Here is a 26,052-nt window from a genome sequence, read left to right on the forward strand (position 1 = left end):
TTGTTAAGGCAGTTTGGGATTGGTGTTACACAGAAGAGTGACTACAAGAGGAACAAAAGCAGGCATTGGTGCTGGCAGGACAGAATTACAGCCTTCCTTTGATTCACAGTAGTCCACATCCATAGATGTTTAAATTTTCAGGTCCAGTATCAGGTAGGTAACTGGAAATTGAAATCCTGCTACAACAGAAAAGTGGAAAGTGAATACCCAAGGGTCGGACAGTTGATGAGAAAAACAAGTGAAGTGGTAAAGCACATCCAATTCATTGCCACCAGCACTAGGGAAAATGGTTGAAAGGAAGAAAATTAGGAAAATAGCCTTGCATCCTCTGCCTTGTTTTATATTTTCTAAACAAAAACAAAAATACAACCTCCTCCCAAAACCCACCAATCCATCCATCACAAAACACCTTGACTTACATCTTCCAGAAAAAAAGACACAAAGAACTGGAATCTTGAGATAAGACCTTTTAAGGCATACTTCCATAACTTTCTTCTAAAATTCCAAGTTAAATTTACGAAGTGGATAAAACTATTAATCAAAGAAAGACAGTATATGAAAACAACTATGTTGAGCATGAGGAAAAGGTTGAGTGGTAACATAAATGCTTGAGAAGAATATACAGTGAAGATGGTTTTATCTTAGATCCCTTAACGATCAACCAGGAAAAGTAGAGTAATATTTTAAATGTAGGATATTCACAGTATCCTAATTAAATTACAGCAAGAAGACAATAAAATCTATACAAAATTACTTCAATTAATAATAAAATATATAAAACTAATTTTTTTTAGTGCAAACTATATTGGCATGCTTGGTAGCAAGCATTTTTAAATTAAATGTGCTTTTGTCCTAGTTCAGCTGGAGGGACCAGCTAACCCTGTGTGGTGGTGATCAAACCTGTGTATTCCACCCCCTCTATTCATTCCCCAAGGACAATGGGCCATTAGCAGCAGCTGCCCAGGGAGCCATTATCACTTCACACCCAGCCTGAGGGGGGCGGAGCTGCTAATGGGCCATCAACAGCTCAACAACCCCTGGCTCCCAGAGTTAATCACCCATTGTGTGAGTCCCCGCCCAGGGGGAGGGACTGAGAGCTCCCTGAGGGTACATAAGTGGTGGGTAAGAAGACCTCAGGACCTTCTCGTCGGATCCAGAACAGCAGCAGGACCTCGACAGCAGGAGATCACCGCTCTCGCCCAGACCACAGCCCTCGCCTGCACCAACAGGTTTTTCTTTTCCTTTTGCTCTGGACTTGGGGGAGCCACAGGGGTCTCAACAGAAGGGCAAACAAACCCCCTTGGGTTTGTGCCCCAGGACACTGGGTTATACTGCTTGTGAGTTGAAAGCAATTTCCCTTGTGTATCAGTGTTGTTATTGTAATATTATTATTAAATTTTAGCTCTGACTTATAATCTCTCTCGTGGTGAGTTCATTTCCCCTGCTGGTTCACCTTCAAACCAGCACATCTTTTGGCGCCCAACGTGGGGCACGAGAGAGAAGTCAGAACTACAATTTCATTTTGTGTATTTGGGTACAGAAACTCCCTGACTACCATGTTGCTTGATGTATTCATGTGGATGGTGTATCTGGGCCTGTTCATATTTCGACACATGGGGAACCATGTGCCTGTTTTGATGCTCTCTTTAATACCAGGGAGAAGGATCAAAATTGCTTTATTAATATACTATGTTTATGTTGTCATAACATCAGAAGCAATGAATTTCATTGTGAATGTATATTCAGTCTGGTCTGCCTGTCCTGGTTTGGGTTGTTACCTCTGGGGTCTCATTAAAAATAGCACCCAGACTGTGGGGAAAACAGGCGGAGATGGTTACTTCCACCTTTTCACCTCTGCTACAACAATCATTGAAAATATTGAGCTTCCTTTTGATGTTAGGGACATCATAATCCTGCTGTTAGTGTTGCTTTGTCTCCTCTGTACTGTATACACCATGTTTAGGGTCAGAACTGGGCTCTCTAAGGAGACTTGCTGGAGGCCTGCCCTGGGAGCGGATGATGTTGAGTGGCACGGGAAGTGGGAAGATATGGGCCAGTATTTGGAGACCTTCTCTCCTCAAATGATCTGGAAATTCACCCCGGAACAACTGCAGGACCCTGCCAAAATGCTAAGCTATGTGAAAGGAAGATGCTCTGGTAGTCCCAGAGATGTGCAGCTCACAGCAACCTGCTGGGCCCTGGCCACTGCCTACCGCACACTGCTTGGTGTGGTACAGCATCATCAGGAGGAGGAGAAAAGGAGCAAACCCACCAGCACCATGTCCACCCAGACCATGACTGAGCCAGAGAGGAAGAGAGATACATCAACTAGCGCCATGTCCACCCAGACCATGACTGAGCCAGAGAGGAAGAGAGATACATCAACTAGCGCCATGTCCACCCAGACCATGACTGAGCCAGAGAGGAAGAGAGATACATCAACTAGCGCCATGTCCACCCAGACCATGACTGAGCCAGAGAGGAAGAGAGATACATCAACTAGCGCCATGTCCACCCAGACCATGACTGAGCCAGAGAGGAAGAGAGATACATCAACTAGCGCCATGTCCACCCAGACCATGACTGAGCCAGAGAGGAAGAGAGATACATCAAATAGCGCCATGTCCACCCAGACCATGACTGAGCCAGAGAGGAAGAGAGATACATCAACCAGCACCATGTCCACGCAAACCATGGAGGAGCCAGAAGGACAACAGAAACCGATAGCAGTTGCCCCTGTCCAGAAAAGAAAATCAAAGACCAAATCAGTTCGTATAGTGCATGACGAGGAAGAGTCAGGACCTTCATCTCAAGCAGAAGAAATGGAGCCAGAAATAATCACCCGGTCCCTATCCCTGGGAGAGCTGCGTGAGCTCCGGAGAGAGTTCACACGACAGGCAAATGAGTCCATCTTGACCTGGCTACTTCGAATCTGGGATGCTGCAGCCAATGATACAATTCTAGATGGGAGTGAGGCAAGGCAGCTGGGATCCCTGTCTCGAGATGTTGTCATTGATCAGGGCATTGGAAAGAGACAGGAAACTCTCAGCCTCTGGCGGCGACTGTTGTCAAGCGTGAGGGAGAGATATCTTTGTAAGGAGGACCTCCACGTACAGCAAGGACAGTGGAACACGATGGAACAAGGTATCCGGTGCTTAAGGGAATTAGCCGTACTGGAGATAATCTTTTCAGAGGATGAGAGATTCCCTAAAAGTCCAGATGGTGTCCAGTGCACATCCCAGATGTGGTTAAAATTTGCACGACTTGGGCCAGAAATGTATTCTCGCTACCTTGCAACATTGCAGTGGAGAGAGGGAGAAGACAAGGTGGGCGCACTGGTCAGCAAACTCAGGATTTATGAAGACACTGTCACTGCTCCATTACGAGCCCATGTCTCAGCTGTGGAAACAAAACTGGCTGAACTGGAAGAGAAGATTAAGGAAGGACTCTTCCATATCTCTCCAGAACAAACAAGAGTCTCCGCCATCAGAAGCAGGCGTCTCCCAGCTAAGGAGAAAGGGTACACTCCACGTGGCAATCTGTGGTTTTACCTCCATGAGCATGGAGAAGATATGAGGAAGTGGGATGGGAAACCCACCTCTTCCTTAGCAGCTCGGGTACGTGAATTGCAAAGAGGCACAACTAACACAGGCAATTCTTCAAGGTTGAAGGCTGCTCCGGTCTCTCGTGGGCAAGGCTCCAGACAGTATAGGAATGATGATGTTATGCCCGACCCTCTTGAAGGAACCTCCCGGTCATATTCACAGGGAGAGCGCAGTGAATACCATGACCAGAACTAGGGGGGCCCTGCCTCTAGCCAGGTAGAGGAGAGGGACAATCGGGTTTATTGGACTGTGTGGATTCGGTGGCCTGGCTCATCAGACCCACAGAAATACAAAGCTTTAGTGGACACTGGCGCACAATGCACGTTGATGCCATCAGGATACGTCGGGGCAGAATCCATCTCTATTTCTGGGGTAACAGGGGGATCCCAACAGCTGACTGTACTGGAAGCTGAAGTCAGCTTGACTGGCAAGGAATGGCATAGACACCCCATTGTGACTGGTCCAGAAGCCCCATGTATCCTTGGCATAGACTACCTAAGGAATGGATATTTCAAAGACCCAAAGGGACTGCGTTGGGCCTTTGGCATAGCTGCTGTGGAGACAGAGGAAATCAGACAGCTGAGCACCTTGCCTGGCCTCTCAGAGGACCCTTCTGCTGTAGGACTGCTGAAAGTTGAAGAACAATTGGTACCGCTGGCCACAGCCACAGTGCACCGTCGGCAATACCGCACTGACCGAGACTCTGTGACCCCCATACACAAGATGATTCGTGAGCTGGAGAGCCAAGGGGTGGTCAGCAAGACTCACTCACCCTTTAATAGCCCCATATGGCCAGTACGAAAGTCCAGTGGAGAGTGGAGGCTGACGGTGGATTACCGTGGTCTCAATGAGGTCACACCCCCCCTGAGTGCCGCTGTGCCGGACATGCTGGAGCTTCAGTATGAGCTGGAGTCCAAGGCAGCCAAGTGGTATGCCACCATCGACATTGCCAATGCCTTTTTCTCCATTCCGTTGGCAGCAGAGTGCAGGCCGCAGTTTGCTTTCACCTGGAAGGGGGTGCAGTACACCTGGAATCGACTGCCCCAGGGGTGGAAACACAGTCCCACCATTTGCCATGGACTGATCCAGACTGCATTGGAAAAGGGTGAGGCTCCAGAACATCTACAGTACATCGATGACATCATTGTATGGGGGAACACAGCAGGGGAGGTTTATGAGAAAGGAAAGAAGATAATCCAGATTCTCCTAAGAGCTGGTTTTGCCATTAAACGAAGTAAGGTCAAGGGACCTGCTCAGGAAATTCAGTTCCTAGGAGTGAAGTGGCAAGACAGGCGTCGTCAGATTCCAACAGAGGTGATCAACAAAATAGCAGCTATGTCCCCACCGACCAGCAAGAAGGAAACTCAGGCTTTCCTAGGCGCCGTGGGCTTTTGGAGGATGCATATCCCTGAGTACAGTCAGATTGTAAGCCCTCTCTACCTTGTGACACGGAAGAAAAATGATTTCCAGTGGGGCCCTGAACAACAACAAGCCTTTGAGCAGATTAAACAGGAGATTACCCATGCAGTAGCCCTTGGGCCAGTCAGGACAGGACAGGATGTGAAGAATGTGCTCTACACTGCAGCTGGGGAGAATGGCCCATCCTGGAGCCTCTGGCAGAAAGTACCTGGGGAGACTCGAGGACGACCGCTGGGATTCTGGAGCCGGGGATACAAAGGATCTGAGGCCAGCTACACCCCAACTGAGAAAGAGATCCTGGCAGCGTATGAAGGAGTTCGAGCTGCCTCAGAAGTGATTGGCACTGAGGCACAGCTCATCCTGGCACCCCGACTACCAGTGTTGGGCTGGATGTTCAAAGGAAAAGCTCCTTCTACCCATCACGCCACTGATGCCACATGGAGTAAGTGGATCGCTCTGATCACACAGCGAACCCGGATAGGGAATCCTAATCGCCCTGGGATTTTGGAAATCATCACCAACTGGCCGGAAGGTGAGAGTTTCGGATTGTCCTCTGAAGAAGAAGAGGAGCAGGTGACACGAGCTGAGGAGGCCCCACCATATAACCAGCTACCAGAAGAGGAGAAGCGATATGCTCTCTTCACAGATGGCTCCTGCCGCATTGTAGGGACAAGCCGGAAATGGAAAGCAGCTGTATGGAGTCCTACACGTCGAGTTGCAGAAGCGACTGAAGGACAAGGTGGATCAAGTCAGGTCGCAGAGCTGAAAGCTGTTCAGCTGGCTTTGGATATCGCCGAACGAGAGAAGTGGCCAAGACTCTACCTTTACACTGACTCGTGGATGGTGGCCAATGCTCTGTGGGGATGGCTGGAGCGCTGGAGAAAGGCCGGCTGGCAGCGCAAAGGGAAACCCATCTGGGCGGCTGAGATGTGGCAGGACATCGCTGCCCGGGTAGAGAAGCTGAGTGTGAAGGTCCGTCACGTAGATGCTCATGTACCCAAGAGCCGGGCTAATGAGGAGCATCGTAACAACGAGCAGGTGGATCGAGCTGCCAGGATTGAAGTTTCTCAGGTAGATCTGGATTGGCAGCATAAAGGTGAATTGTTTCTAGCCCGATGGGCCCATGATGCTTCTGGTCATCAAGGCAGAGATGCAACATACAGATGGGCTCGTGACCGAGGGGTGGATCTAACTATGGACAGTGTCTCACAGGTTATCCATGACTGTGACACATGTGCTGCCATCAAGCAGGCCAAGCGGGTGAAGCCTCTATGGTATGGTGGACGGTGGTCGAAATACAGGTATGGGGAAGCCTGGCAAGTTGACTACATCACACTTCCCCAAACACGCCAAGGCAAGCGCTACGTGCTGACCATGGTAGAGGCAACCACTGGATGGCTGGAGACATACCCCGTATCTCACGCCACTGCCCGGAATACCATCCTGGGCCTTGAGAAACAAGTCCTGTGGAGACACGGCACACCAGAAAGAATAGAGTCTGACAACGGCACCCACTTCAAGAACAGCCTCATAGACACCTGGGCCAGAGAGCACGGCATTGAGTGGGTGTATCATATCCCCTACCATGCTCCAGCTGCCGGGAAAGTTGAGCGATGTAATGGACTGCTGAAAACAACCTTGAAGGCGTTGGGTGGGGGAACTTTCAAACACTGGGAGCTGCATTTGGCAAAGGCCACCTGGTTGGTCAACACTCGGGGCTCCATCAATCGAGCTGGCCCTGCCCAATCAGAACTCTTGAATACTGTAGATGGAGATAAAGTCCCTGTGGTCCATATGAGAGGTATGTTAGGAAAGACTGTTTGGGTTAGTCCCACCTCAAACAAAGGCAAACCCACCCGAGGGATTGTCTTTGCTCAAGGACCTGGTTGCACTTGGTGGGTAATGCAAAAAGATGGAGAAACACGTTGTGTACCACAAGGGGACCTAATTTTGAGCGAGAAGAGTTTGTAATGTTTCATTGTATACATGTGTATATATATGTATAGGTAAAAAGGGGGTTAATTTGGGAATGACTAGATGGAGTGGAATAAGGGGTGGATAATGTCCTAGTTCAGCTGGAGGGACCAGCTAACCCTGTGTGGTGGTGATCAAACCTGTGTATTCCACCCCCTCTATTCATTCCCCAAGGACAATGGGCCATTAGCAGCAGCTGCCCAGGGAGCCATTATCACTTCACACCCAGCCTGAGGGGGGCGGAGCTGCTAATGGGCCATCAACAGCTCAACAACCCCTGGCTCCCAGAGTTAATCACCCATTGTGTGAGTCCCCGCCCAGGGGGAGGGACTGAGAGCTCCCTGAGGGTACATAAGTGGTGGGTAAGAAGACCTCAGGACCTTCTCGTCGGATCCAGAACAGCAGCAGGACCTCGACAGCAGGAGATCACCGCTCTCGCCCAGACCACAGCCCTCGCCTGCACCAACAGGTTTTTCTTTTCCTTTTGCTCTGGACTTGGGGGAGCCACAGGGGTCTCAACAGAAGGGCAAACAAACCCCCTTGGGTTTGTGCCCCAGGACACTGGGTTATACTGCTTGTGAGTTGAAAGCAATTTCCCTTGTGTATCAGTGTTGTTATTGTAATATTATTATTAAATTTTAGCTCTGACTTATAATCTCTCTCGTGGTGAGTTCATTTCCCCTGCTGGTTCACCTTCAAACCAGCACAGCTTTTCAATTTAAACAGTAACTGCAAGAGTGTAAAAATATTACAGCTGCACGGACTGTCATAAGAAATACCTTGAAGTTTACTTAATTATACAAAAGTGTAATATGAAATCGATTTCTTGTGCCCTGTATTAGTGTCTTGCTTATTGCAAAATACTTTTGTATTGCCTTTGTCAACATAAATTAGACTTGCATAATTTTTTCTGAAACACTGTTAAATTAAATTATGTGCTTTGCAAGTATAATATTAAACTGATGAATTAAGCTTCTAAATTCCATTAAATCACTGTATTTCCTTTATATTCTATAATGGAACTTTAAAACTCAAAACAATTCTTAGAAGATATCTTCAATAATCTGCACCAAAACCACGGAGCTATCAATTTGAAATAAAAAAAAAAAAAGGAATTTGCATCTCATCTATAAAAACTTTAAAACTTACAGCAACTCTTTAGTCATTAAAAAATCAAACAGCAGAGAGAATGCTACCAGCAATTAATTTTTCGGCATGGCTTGCATTATCATTTCAAAGTCAGGTTTCATTGGCCATGCCTCAGTGGGAACTTGGTTTGAGATCACTAAACACTGCTCACAAGGGAAACATCATTAAACATGTACTTGAAAAAGTGAAATTACTTGCAATAGCAACAAATGAAAAACTCTGCTATCCTGCCTCAACCCATTTGTCCTCCAGACAGAAACAGGTGCCTTTCAGTAAACATTCAGGAGCTACCACATCTACCATTGTAGGAATACTTGAGTGTACTCTTAATGACAGTTTGACCTTCTGACCACAGATTGAAAGACTGGTCCAGTCCCCATGATGACAGGTGAAAATACAAAACCAGTGACCAATACTTCTGGTATTCTGTGAAAAACTAAAACCAGAACACCTAAAAGGTAAATTATGCACCAAAGGAGCTGAAGGAAATAAAAAGTACAGTCTCTCTTGGCTCCAGCAAAAATCAGCAGCAATCTTGACAAACAAAATTACTCCATCACAATGATCACACAAGGAAATCCAACCTCTTCAATATCAGTGACTATAAGTCAAACTCATGCCACAAGTATCATTTCTGTCTCTAGCCATTCTTCCATGTTTTCTCTAAAATCCTTTCTAACATTAAAAATATCTTTAAAAAAATCCTAAAATACATCAGGTTCTTTCCCTTACCATCTTTAACTCAAAAAACAAACATTAAATTCTACTTTTCGGATGCCTATATAATTTTTTCTAACTTCCAAACTACCTTTATTAATAATTTGCATTGCTTTTTACAAATTTTCTATTTACTCCTAACGTAATTCCTTGGCACAACTGTTAAGATTAAATAGTTCTTTGTCTCACCACAAGCCATCCTTACCATGCAGGGGTTTCTAAACAGTAAGGTGAATTCGGGTTGCTGCAGACATCCAGTTGGCTGGTATAATTTATGTACCCCTCTCGATTGATTGATATCAAGATATGACTATGATGCAGAGACAACAATTTGGAAAACTGTACTGAAAATAAGTGGCTGCTTCTTTGCAAATGATACCTGGCAGGAACATACAGTTTTGTCTATTTTTTCAAATTCAGAAAATACAACAGGTATGGATTTTTTCCCCTTCATGTCTATTGTAATACACTGGGGGAGAGAAAATAGTTCTAACCATCAGATTTGTTATTACAGATATTACAATAATTTACAGAAAAATGTTTCAGTAAGCTGAAACCAATTTCTTTTTTTACAAAGCTATCAGAATATTTTTCTTGCAATTGATATATATTTCAACACATCAATGCATTTGGGTGCACATACATAGTTTTAAATCTCAAAACAAAGGTTTCTCTATTTCTTTCAAAACTTCCACAGAAAATTCTGCCAGCAACACCTATGAATGTTGATGGACATTCATAAACAATTGCTGGAAACAATCAGAGACTGCAAGATTTCAATTCAACACAGCAGTCCAAACAAAGTTGGATCTTTTACTGTCCTTCAACAGAACTAAGAATATCAGTCTGCTATTTTTTTCTCCCTTTTAAAATCAGCTAAGCAAGAATCACTGATTTTGATGCCAGTCTTTAACCCTGACTCCTTCAGGAACTTTTGATGTTGGCTCTTCCATCTATGCTTTGATTAATTTCCCTACAAAAGGTAGATGAAAAAATATACTACCCTTCATTGCCCCATGCCGTTACCTGACCCCAGCCTTCAAGGGTGAGCTGCCCATTGCCCACCTCTGCAACTCAATTACTGCAGTGCATGCCAGACTTTATACAGCATAAGTACAGCAAGGATTTGCAATGAACAGCTTGGTTCTAAACATCTTGCAGTTCCTTGATGTCTTTCCCAGCTTTACAGTACATTAGATCTTAACTGCTAAATCTGTGTCTCATGACCTTCATCTTCTCTGGTCCCTTAAGCCCATAGGAAGCTGTATCCTATGCATCTTCTCCCAGAGGACACAGAAAGCCAGGAACTGCCTCTGCATGTCAGTGGCCTCATGGAGGAAGAAACAGTCCACCAATTTCCAGACAACATGAGCTAAACTACATGGCCTAGAGGCAGAAGGGAGAGGAGAGCATTAGTAGTAGTAGCATTACCTATTTTGATGGTTAAGTCTATCAACTAGTTCATTCCTAGGAAAATCTAAGATAGCAGAGCACATTTCAAGACTTCTATGGCTCTCTCCTACTTCCTATTTTAAAATAGAAATTGCTATCCGCTGGTATAAGGGCTTGGACTGATGCTGATATAGTAGAGGACAGGAAGCAGGGGCTCTGGTAAGTAAATGCTGGCTTCACCACTTCTGGGATTTTCTCTGTCCGTGTGTAACTGTCAAGAGAGCAGAAGGATCCTTCAAACAAAGCAAAAGGCTTGAGGGCCAGCAGCTACAGAGGATACACTCTGTTAACTCTTGGCACATACACAGCAGCACCACCAATATGAATCCAGAGGTTACAGAAGGATACAAAGAAATTGATTTAGAGATGCTCCATGAGCACCACAAAAACAGCAACACAAAACATAAGGATCAATGAGGGAGCCAGTGACTGAGCAAGCCCAAAGATAAGAAGTCACAAGGAAACAAACTTGGTCATGTCTGGCTTTATATCCAAGACCTAAATAGATGGGAAAAGATATACAGATGACCAACAAAATTTTGTAGCCTTCTCAAGACCTGGAAGGCTACTTCTAATGCAATTTAGCTTATGAAAAAAATGGTGAAGCTTGCCATAGAGAAACCTGGTCTGCATGCTTTAACTTCACTAAGAAACGTCAGAGGAATGCTCTAAAATGTGCAAACTGAAGCAATTTAAGTGTTTGCATCTTTTATGCATTTTAAGGGAAATAATTCTCTTTTAAATGTCAAAACACATTTTTTATTAATTTTCTTTTTCTCTAACTGCCAGGAGAAACTTTCAAGTGAAAGAATTTGAAGGATATTCTTGTCTATTGTTGTTGCTTATGGAAAATTATATTCGCAGAAGTAATATTACAGTAAGAGCAGAATAAAGTATTCACAAGTTAAGAAATGCCACCTTTGAGATATAAGTAACAACCTTAATTCAATTTCCTTATGCATATGCATTATAACATTGTTTTTCTTAAGGCAAGATGGAAAATCTATACATAAAAACACAATGTCAACTCATGTAGGTGGCACAGGCTAAAAAAGGCAATAAATGCAACTATGTATATATTTTTCCCATACTCTTTGCATACAGCTTTTAAATAATCACACTAGATCAGAAAAGGCATATATCAAAGAATACACCTTACTGAAAACTGTAGCAAAAAGTGCAGGAGCATTGTTGTCTTGCTGCATGAGGCATTACAAACATTTTGTATATAGGAGCACAGGGTTCACTGGACATTCATCAGAGAACATCCTGAAAGGTTTGCCTGGCCTGTAAGCTACTCATGTTTGTTGAAATATGAGTTTCACAACCCACGATTTCATCCAGCACATGCTAAGGCAGTTTATCAGTTTTCTGTTCTCATTCGGTCACACTACAGAAAAAGTATCCTCAATTTCCTCTGTAAATCTAAAAAAAAAAAAAAATCAGTTACCCTAACTCCCTTTAACAAATTAGTCTTGTAATTACAGCTAAAAAAAAACTTACACGACTGCTTTAAAATTAGAACAGAAACAGAGGCATCCTAAATAGATATTGGGTTACTAAAAAGTTATTTTCATTATACATAAGATACTGAGGTCCTAAAATTTTCTTGTTTCTGACTCAGATGAAGTATGTTAAACTTTCAAACTTTTCAAATATGGAATTAGTGGGTTTTGCATCTCCACCACAAGTTAAATAAAACCAGCAAGTTCCAGGATGGTACTATTACTGGAGGTTGTTTTTATTATCCTCATTTTTGTAATCATAACTTAGATTTTCCTTACTCATGCAGAAATCTAACAGTTGCAACAGTACTATCTATCAGTTCAGAATTAAAGCAAGTTTACTAAAAATCTATTTCAGCAATATGCAAAATACCATAATGATGGTAGATAACATCACTGACAGGCAGCACATGACTGATACAAAAGATGTAGAGTAAGTACCTCTCTTTGCTACTGGGGAAAAAAAAGGTAGCACAAAACCCTGCCATAAAACCCCAGCATGTGCACACACTGATGGGAAGACAGTGGAAAAAGAGTGATTGCCTCTCTCCAAGCTATTATGGGAATTAGTACACAACTAACGGGCTGCTTGGATCAGACTGCAAAAGGGCCTCCAAAAGTGGAGCAAGTTTGAAGAACTGCTTGTGGTTTCACTTGTTTCCTAACTGGCAATAACTTAAAGTCTACCAGAAGAAAAGCTTCTCACTTCTAACATATTCTAGGCACCTCTGGGGCCAGCATCAAAGGGATCTGGATAACTATTTCCCCATTTCAGTCAGTGTACAAAGACCATTCACTATATATCAGCTGAGCTCCAGCAGACAAACAACTTGACAAGAGAGAAGCTGAAGCAATATGTGTCAAAGAGATTGAATTCCACTTTCATATTAGTACAGAAGAAGACAGTGCATGATTATTGCTTGGAGCATGTGGTTGTTTAGGGGATAATGCTGGTACCTTAACACTGAGAAGTAATGGAAATTGTCTGTCTTGTTCTCATTCTTTCTGAGACAGTCACTTGTGATATGTCTTGTTACATTGCCAGGTCATTTCTCTCTTCAGGGTCCTTAAATATCACCTGTCCAAGCTGACAGTACATCTCTCCAATGATGGCATTATGCTTTGTTCCTTGCTAAATAGCCAGACACTCACTTTACCATGGATGAAAAGTCACACTTAACTCACAGAAATTAAAATATTAGAGGCTGGGCACTATGTTAGAGCTCTGTTTCTGAATGCTGCCTTGTCTGCAAGGATGCTCAGATATCCCAGTGACAAGGCATCTTACTCTGCAGCAGCCCAGGCCCATATCCTCCTTTATGTTCTTGTTCATCATAAATGAGACTATTCCTTAAAATGGCAAAACTCAAAGAGATTGATTCAATTACTAAAATTTCAAAGAACTAAAAACCCCACAGATACGACTTTCTCCTTTTTCAAATGCCACCATATTCACTGAAGAACCTCTGTAACAGAAGTTGCAGTGCTTTGAATACTCCACTTTCCTTCACCAGCAACTGTTCCGTGCAAACATCTCAGCAAACCCTGCTCCAAAAAACAGGCCTTTAGCACCAGAAGCAAACTAGTTCCTTCATGAGCTCTCAGTGCTATATTTATGCCACACTATAAATCCACATCAGATGGAGCAGGGCCTAACATGGAACACAGAAAGGTTGGTGAGAGTAACAGTAGGATATTTAAAGACAGATTTTTTGCAACCCAAGGCTGAAAAAAACACTTGTAAATACTACAAGGTTTTTCTGCTGATGTTCTTTATACAACTGCTTCACATTTGTTTTCTAGCAAAAAAAAAGCCTGCCCATCATACCCAAGAGCCTTGGACAGAACTACTGGTGGAGGATGGCTTCAACTGTGGAAAAAACCACATTGGCATGTGTGACTACTGAGAGAGTATGTAAAGGGTCCAAGAGATTAGTTTTAGGACAACAAAGTGCAGAACAGAAGCATATGACATTTTCTACTTTAAGTCTGTCCACAAGACAGACTTTGAGAGTGCACTGAAAGAGTATGGCTTCCACAGAACCTGCACCCCATGGGATGCAGCAGACCAGCAGAAGCCTCACCCACCGAAACCCACAGAATACCTATTTCCAAGACATCTTTAAATCATCTAGTGTCAACACAGAAATTATTGTACAGACTCAGAATTCCCATCTTAAACTTGCAAATCCTTTCTTAAACATAGAGACAGTATACTGATTTGTGAAAGCAATACTGAAGAACGATAGCACTTTTATCCAGCTGTGGGACCAGATCAAATTAAGCCAGGAGGAAAAGACTCTAAATTTGTAAACTGCCTCTATTTAAAGCACATGACAACTAGTAAATTCAGGACTAAATAATTCACAGTAAAGCATATACATCATTGTTTATTGATTTCTACAGAATGTTGTTGTACATATTTTTTCTCGTTGTATAAACTATGGGTATATGCTCTGAATAAGCCCATGAATAAAGTGACAACTGATGCCTCAGGAGTTTTTGATTTTTTCATTTTTATAGATTTGAGAAGTACTTGTAACTGTAGCAAAATGCAGATTTAGCATGTTAATATTTCTAGCAGCTTAAGTTCAATGTTTATCTATTGTAACCTCTACCACATATCAATAGTTCAAATTCTCTTAGCTGTTCAGTCTTGTTTCTGAGGTAGAAGGCTGAAGAATATCAGAAGGCCTGCAAAGCAAGACAAACAAGGGCAAAGTGACCTCCAAGCAAGAATACAGGAAAAGCTCCAAGGGCCCTATGTGTGCTGAGGAAGACAAAAATGATGAAGAGAGGGTCCCACTGTCCCCCAGACTCAAATACTGAGGAGGTGTGACCAGGGGCAAGACAGGGCTGGACCAAGAGATGTGTGAACAGCGAATAGGTTGAACAATATTATAAAACCCATAGAAATCAGTGTTCGGGGGAAGCGTGCCATCATGTATTCCTGAAAGCCCTAAGCCTAGACATTAAAGAATCTACCGTTTTATCTTACCCCACACTAACTTGGCTTGAAGTCCGTTTTTTGGGGTCTCTCAAGGCATCACAATGAAAAATGCCTACCATATCAACTGATCTTTCAAATATGTACACACCAGCTTTTCCAAGTACTACTAGGCAAGGAAGGTCACATCCATGAAACATTTCACTTGTTTCTTTTCTGTATAGGTTTTTATTCTACATGCATCACCATATGAACTACAAACCTACAAGCATATTACCCAATATGAATAATTTCTACAACATATTATTAGCTCCCTAATTCTTTGTATGGACAGAAGCACCCACATTTGCTTTTAACTTTTAAATTATGTTTCAAGGCTTAAAGGAAGGAATACCTGGCATTGAAGGGGGAAGTACTGTTGTGTTAAAAAAAAAAAAAAGAAAAAAATCAAGCCCAAAAGGCTGAGCAACAGAAAACAGAAAACTTGGTAATAGCAACGTAAGAAGTCTTTGAGGTGAAGTGGGAGACACAGAAAATAGGAACATGCTCAACTTTCATGATCCTTAATTATGGCTATTTAGAGGCTAACAAATAAGGGCTAAGTAAAAAAAAAAAAGGTTCAGGAATAAATTGATCTCCACTGATTTCTATACAGTATGATAGCTGCATTCTTTCAACACTCCCCACTCACCCCTTACTATGTCAAGTCAACACCAAAAATCGACTTTGCCTGGACAGACACAAAGAACTGTTGGTCACACTGAGAGCTGAATGCAGAGCAGCTGAGAGCAGTTGTACTTCTTTATTTTCAAGAAGAGGGTCTGTCTACAGGATTCTAAAAAATACATCAGTAATAAAATCTGTCACTGAATGGATAAAAATTTAATATCTAACATATGATCTTCATTGTATAAGATCCTCATCATAACCTATTGATCTGTAGAAAGTATTCAGACAGATAAATCCAAGATCCCATTGCACCCAGTAAATAAAAGTGCTTACTCTGAATAAAAAAAAATAAATAAATCATGTAAAAAGGTGAGAGAAATTTCTGGGGATACATGCATAGCCAACCTCACTTTCCAAATTCCACACAAAGTGAACTGATTTGTCAAAGGTGACATCACAGGTCACAAACAGAAAGCAGGTTTCCTGAAATGCAGTTCTGCTTTGTCTTTGAAGTTCATTCCTTTAGGGAAACATGGTGCAATTCAACTAGTGTATTTACTTGTAATCATCTAAGATGCTACAAGTTGAACTTGTCAATATAGCCCATCATATTAACAGTGGATCCTTGTGCTCTGACATTTCAGCCTAACTGTTAGAGTTCACTTTGACATCAAAAGAAGGTACAATGTCAAATATATTGTCAACAGTCCCTTGCATTGAGCACAATATCTCTAAAACAAAGGTAACAAACTGCAAAATGCATACTTATGGTACTATTATAGTATCTGAAATTTTATCTAAAGGATAATTAAGCATGTTGTCATTTCCAAGAGTAATGAAATACCTTTCAGCAACTAATGACCTGAAAAACAAAGTGCATACAAAGAAATAGTTTTCAAAGGTAAGCTGCAATGAAAAAAAACTAGTATACAAAGGAATGGGAGGTTTTTGCACTTGTGTTGGAGATGTGAAACAAGGAAAATAAATTTCAACTCCATGAGAAATCATTGCCTAAATCACATCTGCATCTCTAAACCCAGTATTAATTCTGGTCATACCACACATAATCAACAAGGTTTGTTTACAGATTTTAACTTGCTGCCAGAAGTTTTTTATTTTGGTTTCCTAATCCTCCTGACAACAACCTCTTGCACAAGACCATACATTGGTTTCTATAGAACAGGATGCTAAATACATTTGAAGAGGAGTTGGAAAGATGGTGATAAAGGATTTGGGTCAGAAGGAAAATAATTTGGTAAGTAATTTGAAATACACATCTTCAAAAGCTTTAAAACATCCTCCAGTACTAAAGAAAGAGCTGGCAAGTTTGCTCTGGTTTACATGTCAATGACTACACAACCTCTTTTAGTTCTAGTGCCCAAGTGACAGCCCTAACAGTTAGTGATTCTTAGGGGTTTTTTTCCAGTCAGTACATATGGTCCACTTTGTTTTACTATACTGCAGCTGGCCTACTTGAAACATAGACTGGCATCACTCAATTCAAATCCCTGTAAATTAGTAACTCAATTTTTTATTCAAATCGTTTTTCTTCTACCAGTTTCACAATCTTTTGTAATTTGCCAGCTTTATCATTGTTAGAGATTATATGGAACAGTTCCTGATAGGACCTAAATAGAAATGCTTATTCAATTACTCCATAAAACTTGTTTCAGATGTATAAGCTAGTTCTTCTCCATTTGAGTTTATTTTATTCTGGTTTCTTAATCAGAATACTTTATATGAAATTAAATACATTAGTGAAGAACAATAGTGCCTTTATTAACCAAATCTGTAATTTAATTTTTTAAAAATCAAGTTATTCTGACAAGATGAATATTCTATAAACCTGTTGACTGTCTCTAGTTATATTACTTCCTTAAGTCTCCATTAATTAACCCTAGTATTGGCTGCTCATTATGCTGTTCAGAATTATAGTCAAGATGACATGCTTTTAATTAATTGGGTGACTCTGAGCCTTTGTGCCAGTATTTTTAATTTCTGTTTTCAAGTCATCTGAAACTTTCCGGGACTGCTCCAGAATTTTACTTGCAAACACCAAACAAAACCAGATAACATTTTAGGTGTCTGGACACAGTGATCACCTGAGGTGTCACTTGACATCAGCTGCTGCTAAATATGCTCCTCAACTCACTGTTATAATGGAAGCTATTTCATTATCATTCCATACAAAAGTATCAGCTGGTCCATTCCCCCTCTCAGCAGCAGCAGGAGGATTTACTGAAAAATAAAATGAAGAGAGTGAAATTCACTCAGCTCTGCTTCATAAGGTCTAGGTTCAAAGTAGGTGAAAAGAATGATGCTGCTCACTATTAAAATGAAACAAAGTTGAAAAGATAAAAAACCAAACAATAATTAAATGAAAAATAAAGACCCATCTAGCAGAACAAAGCCCAAAGAATTTATGCCAATAAGAACCAGGGCTTTTGGGAAGAATGACATCATCTCTCTCTGAAGATGGCTCGGGAGAGAGACATGGGGAAGAGAGAAAAAGTATTGAATGCAATTAGGAAATCTCATCAACATCCCCCCTCTCAGCACACACTGCTGACAACTGCCTTCCTCTTCCATCCTTCCACATCACCATTCCTGCCACTCACAGCCTTCCCTGCCTAATCCACACTACTGTGTCTATAGTGTCAAAACAACATTGAAAAACCAGTGTGCTTCCAAAACACTTCAGTGCTGTGATGACCACAGCAACTTTCAAAACCTTATTAAAATTTTCCGACAAATGTTTAATAGAGTGATAAACGGAAATACAAAAAAGCTAGTCTTATAAAATTTTGTTCTATTTACATACTTACCAATTCTCAAACACTATAAAATTACTGTTGCATTCCTGAAAAGTTGAGAGATCTTAATTATGAAGGCAAACTAAAGTATCAAGCACACTAATTAATCATAGCAAAAAAATTATTTATTTCAGATGAAATTAAAAATAAGTTGCCATTCAAAAAAAGAGCTCCAGTGTTCTGAGAGGGAGTTATGGTTTTTGGAAGCAAATACAGGCCAAAAATCTGTGCATATCAGTCCCCAAACTCTGGAGAAACGATAATCAGGCAGTGAGTTATCTGGCCCGGGTGCACCCACAGCACTTTCAAGTGCTGCAAGATGAATTATTGTGCAAATCCATTCTTTTACAGCTGGAATGGGCACCGTGGATTAATGTACTGTAATACATTTTCTTGCCACAGACAGTGCTCCTCTTGGAAGTGTGATCTATTGACTAGTTACATGCACTTCGGATAAATCATGATGGTCTCAGTGCTATGGCGTACTCTGCTCTGGGAAAAGATGCCAAACAAACCGAGGTGAGACAGGAGATGGAGAAATTATTTGAGAGACAGAGGATCTCTCTGTGGTGTTGGCAGCTGCTCCTTTTCATCCCTCAGCCTCTATTACACAGTGAAGTGGTATCCTGACCTTGTGCCCTTCACCAGAAACAGTAACTTTAAACAAAGTACTTTCCTTGACTTGGTGACTTTGCACTGAAGCCTTGACCGACCTGCAACTGAGGTGCCAATGACCATAACCATGTCTTGCTGTAGGTAACTCATCCCTCACTGCTCACTGGTAGAGAATTCAGAAAGAGGGCAAAGAAAGAGGTCACTGCACACAACAAAGGCTTTGAAATGTGGGTGGCCATGCTAGAGGAGCCCACCTACCTTAGGGCTGCTATCCTCAGTGAAGAACAACAGTGTGATTTACTGCTGAATATGACACTATGCTATAAAAAATGTTTAACCCAAAAATGAGGCAGGAGGGAATTCATATAACATGGCACTAACAATGTTGCAGGAATGAAGTTTCCAGTTAGTGCAGAGGAAACTTGCAGCTGCAAATAACAAATAAATGAAACTAAGCAAGGCTGAATACAGTAAACAAAAAAAGTTGAAAAACTAATTTAGGGGAGGTCAGTGTATAAACTTGCAGTTTACTGCCAATTCAACTGAGTCATCAGCATTGCACTCTTTTGAAAAAGAGGATACTATGCTTAATTTACACAATCTGACAATAACATGGCTGGGCAATCTGCCTGGTCTTTTGCTAGGTAAATCAGCTGCACTACAGTCCTTTCTTCTGAATGCACCATTAGGATTCTATATGGGGTATGGGTATCTCATCAGTGACAAGCAGCACAATAAGCAGAGTAGAGTTGCACGTGCCAGACAATGGTCCAAATCAGATAGCTCTCCTACAGGATGCTCTCTCAATAACAATTCTAGTATTCAGCCTTAAAGGGAATATGATGAAGTTCCTTAGTCCAGACCTTTTCCATTGTTTAAATACATCCTTACTTTGCCCCCCTCACATCATAGCCAACTGGTAAATGTAAATAGAACAGGACTCGTGCATTTGGAATCTGATAGCGAGATCTTAAATGTTTCCAATTACTATCTGGCCAAAAGCCCAGAAACAGTCACAAGTGCCAAGCACATTTGTAAAAACAACAGCAACTTATAAATATTGGTGTAATGAGGGCTGTTCTGGAATGACAAATGTAAAATAATTTTTAAAAGTATCATATTCATTTAGTTTAAAGCTGATCATCCTTAGTTTATTCTTAAAAAGTGTTCAAATTGTAAACAACAAAAACATGAATAATAAAAACATGCAATTTGAATGCTCAAAATATATTGAAGTTCATCTTGAAGCTATAGGGTAAGTCCCAAATAATACCTATTTTGAGGGAAATAATTCTGTTTGAAGCATTAAACCAACTGCCTTTCTGAAAATAATTCTCTCTGTGCGTTGTTTTTTTTTTTAAAGAAATGGTTGAAAATTAAACACATTTGTATTTTTATTAGGATTCAAGGATTTAAATAATTGAAGAGTGTCTACTGCAAGGGACACAAATGAAGAGCACAGATTATTCATTCAACACCATATTTTCCAGAACCCTCCTGTGATGTTGAGTGTTCTCAATTTTACAAGACCATTGCTTCACATACCAACATCCTAAATTCTCATGTACAGCACACAGCAAAGCCCATAAATCCAGGTCCCTACCCTGAACTCTGCCTTCGTTCTGCAAATGTAAAAGGCAAACAACACTGACTGAAGCAGCACTGCACAAATCCCCACATCAACACATGCAGATCATGTACTGCAATGTCCCTTTCACTGCATTCATTTTAAAAATAAATAACAACTTTTATGTAACCACAACAACATTTTAGTTCCCCAGATGGACCATGCAAGGTCACTTTCTTAATGGCAACATCACCAGGGTCTTTCTGTTATACATCTCAAAACAATGAACAAAAGCCCTTCAGCTTGCTTTTGTTTTTCAATGTTTCCCCACATTTTCCTTTTTTTGTTTGCTAGAGGAGAATTCAGAAGTATCCTGCATTCTGTGCATATTGTCTTCAAAATTAATATATGTGGAAACTGAACACAAACATTTTGTGCTTGAAAAAGGCAGAAGAAAGCAGACAAGTTCCCAAGCCTTCAACTGCAGCGATCATATGCCAGTACTGCATCGCTGAACCAGCATCTCTGCTATCATGCCTTGAGGCTGACTGGTACCAATAGCAGGCTGTGATGGATAATGATTTTGAACAAAATAATAATAATAATAATAATAATAATAATAATAATAATAATAATAATAATAATAATAATAATAATAATGTCATCATCAGTATATATTGTTCCATTCTTGGCTCTGTTAATGCTAATTTTCCCCCTCTCCCCTCCACCCTTACTCATTTTATTATCAAAACCAAATCCTACAACCAACAGTGCACTAAAATCAAGTAATTTGGGAAAAAAATGAAAACACAAAGGAGTCTTTCTCCAACTAGTCTATAATTCTTCATATTTTTCTGAAAAATCACACCCTTGCACTGAACTTCAGTAAAGTAGGAGCAAGCAATTCCACTGTGTACATATATTAACCTCTGGACAGGCTGAACTATTGACCTCCTTTGCTACTAAAATATCAGTTAATCATAAAACTGAGCGGTGAGTTGTTACTCAGAAGCAGCAGTCAATGTAAGAGAATAGCTTCTAACTTACAGCTGAAAAAGCAGGCTGAATGGACAATTTTAGATTACCATGTATTTTCTACACCCCCTTACCTCCCCAAGGAAAGACAATCACAACTCAGAGAATATACTCAGAAGGACAACATAGTCCAAAGCCACAGATAACTGCCTTAAGGATTATTTCTGATTCAAGTGTTATGCTCTGACTTCTGTTTTAGTGTTAAAATTCTTGAGAAGCCAATAATGTGAGCAATGACACCAGGCAAAAAGTGCAGTCATAGTGAAATAAAGCTCAGGTGCCCTGTGAGCTCTGATGGGGTGGCAGGAGCCTTCAGCATCAGCACTTGGGAACACAGTGCCCAGTACCTTTATCAGTGGTGCTTAGAAAAGGAAAAACAAAACATACACCTGGCTGTTCAGGAGGATAATGTCAGAAAATAATGTTTTGCTTCAGATGTTTTAGACATCAGCCATTTAAAAACACAGTGTTTTCATATATTTGATTGCTCAGCTATCTTTAATCGCAGACTAATAAAACAAGACAGCTTGCAAAATGCCTTTGCTCAGCTTCAGCACAGGAAAGATTACCTGGCAAATGCCGAATAGACAAACAGGCTGTCAGAGGACTTAACTAGTGGAAGAATTATCTCTTCATTAAAGAACGATTTTGTTTAGCATTAATGGAAACATTTAGTAAACAAGTCACCAGACACTAGTTTTGCTATGAGGAAGACAGAAAATTATTTAAATACCTAATAATAGAAGTGCACATATTGCAATGAGACAAGTGCAATCATTACTCAAAGCACTAAGGAGTAAGACACACCTCTTGCAAAGCACAGGCCAACCAATCAATAATATATTATTAAGAAGGATCATGAAATTATAAATACTGAATGAATTATGGGGAAAAATATTTTAATCTTCATTTGAAAACAATGCTAATATTTGCTTAAGTATTAAACAGAGAGTAGAATACTAACCTGCTCTATTACTTTTTCAGTGAGTTTGCTGTTGCTGCTACTCAGAATGTAAACTTTAACATTTACAATCTCATCAGATCAATGTTCACTAATGTGTGTTTTTTAATCTGTATAGAGAGCAGTCAAATTCATGTTGAAAATTCATTTATTTCCTGCCACTCCATCTGACACTGAGCAGATAAACAATTATAACTTGTTTCAGAATTTGAACTAATATATATATAAAACTTAAGGGAAGATAAAATTGACTAAGAACATTGATAGAAAAGTGAGTATCTGTCTGAAAAATAAGTGATCTTGTCAGAAACAAGAATTAGGAATAATTGAAGAATCTTCAGAAGGAAGATATTGCTGCAGAGATGTCATCTAATATAGCACAGTAAATCACCTGCTAGTCACTTGCACAATACTGGCAGCAGCAGAGACTGCAGGGTGAGCTATTCCATTATTACCTTTACCTTTTCTTATAAATCTTCTCTTTGGAAGAGACTAATTTTTATGTTTATAGTTTGCCTTTTACCAGAAAAATATATAAAAGTAAAAAATCCATGTTGACTGGGGCTTGCGTTTGTGTATCAGAAGCCCTGGGAGAACACTGCAGAAAAGGAAGGTCTGTCTCATTTTCCAGACAGGTGAGGAAGTAGCAGGGTGACCTGTTGTTGGAGCCGGTTTTGTCCCTGACTCATACCTGATGCTGGGCACAATCCTTCAGTCTTCACGAGCCCTTGCTGACTCACCGTCTTCTAACTGAAACTAGCTAATAGTAACATTTATTTGCCTTCACTTTGATGGAATAAGAAGAATCAGTCTTACTGCAAGGTAAACAGCTTGAAATTTCATTATTATTAATGTTGTCAGAGAAGTTCAGATTTTTTCTGCTCAAGTATTTTTTTTTATCTGTGTCATGTGATAGTGGATTTAATTGAATATAAAATTATTCTGAAGACAGACTAGATTTTGGAGCCTGATAGGAAAGTGTTAAAATCACACCCACGAATACATTGTTTCCCCTAACTGGCTTCTAAAAATATGTCAAATAAATAATTACTTCCTTTCTTTTCCTTTCCTACCAAAAAGCCTTAGCCTATCACAACCTGAGTAAATGAAATTATATTTTCTTAAGTGCTAGGAAAATAACCTGAACATTTGCATTTGTTAGTCTCAGCTAGCCTCTTTAAAACAGAAACCATTTTCCAATTCCTACATTTTCAGAAGAATGTCTAAATCAATTCAGTGCAATAAACGAATGTTTTAACCTTACTCAGATCTCAACAACTGTCACCTTAACTGAGATGGACACACAGATCTTTCTACTTCACTGGAAAGACAGACTAAATTATAAATAAGATCACAAACTCCAAAAGATGCCTTCAGCTTAGTTTTACTCCAGCTGCGTGACTCAGCTTCTGACAGTACTATGCCCAATTTCAAAAAAGACTAATTTTCTGGGGTTTATACCCTATTGACTGAGTCTGCCAGAAGTTCTGGCTTCTGATCCAGATCCTGTCACTCTTTCTTAAGTAAACAAAATGAGTAGTCATACATCAAAGAGCTGTCCCACTGAAATCTGTCACCAACTTGTGAAAAAACTTTCATTTATATATCTGATTCACATATGCATACATACACATGACACATGTGAACCTGAAAGTGCAGATATTCTTCCTTATTACTTTAATGGAATTTGGAATAGATGGTTATCAATACACTTTGCCAAACCTAATATAGTGGTAACTTTAAAATATTGTCAGGCCCTAGAAGTCCTGAGATTAAGGGGAAAGAAAACCTACAGTTTAACTTATGTTCATTTGCCTCTCAGTCTAAGATTCAATTCTATGATTTTTTTCCCCCCTACACTATGAGGTGTAGGTATTATCTTTCTTCTTGAGAAAGCTGAGATTAAAACAACTAAGTATTTTTAGAAGGAACAGCTTATAACACAAGTTTGCAATGCTTAATCTTCTTAGTGCTGGCCATGCAGGGGCACTCTAAGAAACGAGAATAAGACTGCAAGGCTCAGCAACACATGGTTTGGTGATGGTAGTCAAAAATGGAGAAAACACTCTTATTAATTCTTGCAATTGTACCTTATGATTTGGAGAATCATAGAACATCTTGAGTTGGAAGGGACCCACAAGAATCATTGAGTCCAACTTCTGGCCCTGGCACAGGACAGCCCCAAGACTCACACCATGTGCCTGAAAGCATTGTCCAAATGCTTCCTGAACTCTGGCAGGCTTGGTGCTATGGCCACTTCCCTTGGTAGTGGTTACAGCTAGAGATTTTGGTATTTGTATTTTAGTTCTTGGAGATCCAGGCAGGCCACGTGTAACTGCTTGAGAAAAGACAAATAATGCAGAAATACACTACATTTTTTGTATACAATTCTATTTCTTAAACATACCTTTTTTCCCTATGCAAGTTCCTTTACGTGCAAGTTGACTTAAAATATAAGTGAAAATATAACAGTGAAAAAACAAGGTGGTCTGTATTTTCCAGAAATCATGAGGTTTCCTTCCTTACATGAGGAGAAACATGTTTTCTTAGATTTCTAAAGTTCTGCCTCCTAACCTACCCTCCTAAGGCTGACAAACAGCAACCTAGCCAATGACTGAGGAAAGCAGAGGACACAGCAAACCCTTATTGTCCCAGAAACTTGGAGGTCCTGCGGATGTGAAGAGAATCCTTAACTTCTGCTACAACTTACTTGGAGCCAACAAGCCTGCCAATCAATTAAACCATTAAATAAACAGTTTTGTGGGTTTGTTCATTTTTCCAAAGCAGCACTTACCAGCACATTTGGTCCTGGTGATGAGAGGCGGTCCTGGCTGCCCAGTCCCACCTTCACCTGGTCTGGTGAGCAGGACCCGAATCTCATATTCAGTGTCAGGGTCCAGGTGCCAGAGCTTGTATGTCGGTGCATTGACAGCATGGGTTTCGGTCCAAGTCCCAGATGTCATTCGGTATTCCACTTCTTTCAAGATAATGGGTCCATCCCCAATGATCGAGTTGGCATTCAACTGAATGAGCAAATACGTAGGCCCAACACCCAGCAGCTGTGGTGGTGCTATTGGACGAGGTGGCTCTGCAGGAGAGACAAAAAGTAAGCCAGTGATAAAACAAAAGACAGAAAACCCACTAAGAGGAGGACTTCACACAGAAAGTTCTCAGATTCTGGTTAGCAAAGATTCCAAAACTCAGAAGCATATTCAAACCAATGCAGAAGAGCTAAGGAGAATTTCAGCTGATGGAAGTGAGTGGTGCACCACTGGAATCTGCTCAATGCTACTTTTTCCATTTAAAAATCTCAGCTAGGCACCATGAAATCCTATCTGATTTACATATTGCTGCTTCTTAACATTTTTTCTGAAAAAAAGCTAATTTCTGTAATTTATTATGGCAGTAACTTAAGATTTTCTTTTATTGACTGAAGCTACATTTGTACTTTCCTTATAGAAAGAGCTGGAATAGGTGATACACTAGCCCTGCACAGAACATTCTCAAAAATTAGTATCACTGCAGTTAATTTGAAACCCACCAGATGCAGTTATGGTAAAAGATACAGATGCCTATTACATGCATTCAGAATACTGAGATCTGAGCAAAAGTGCCAGGAGAATG

The 26,052-nt window shown here is 40.7% G+C and overlaps 1 protein-coding gene across 9 annotated transcripts in view; it reads right to left on the bottom strand.

Moving 5' to 3' along the window:
* Positions 1 to 26,052, bottom strand: part of PTPRK (protein tyrosine phosphatase receptor type K) — a 415,886-nt gene that overhangs the window by 160,484 nt on the left and 229,350 nt on the right. For all 9 annotated transcript variants that reach the window (XM_071549052.1, XM_071549044.1, XM_071549051.1 and 6 more), the window contains exon 7: positions 25,223 to 25,516. In XM_071549052.1, coding sequence (XP_071405153.1) covers positions 25,223 to 25,516 — 294 coding nt within the window. The remainder of the gene's footprint in view (positions 1 to 25,222; positions 25,517 to 26,052) is intronic.

Source organism: Pithys albifrons, chromosome 2 (genome assembly GCF_047495875.1).
Source record: "Pithys albifrons albifrons isolate INPA30051 chromosome 2, PitAlb_v1, whole genome shotgun sequence".
NCBI lineage: Eukaryota > Metazoa > Chordata > Aves > Passeriformes > Thamnophilidae > Pithys > Pithys albifrons.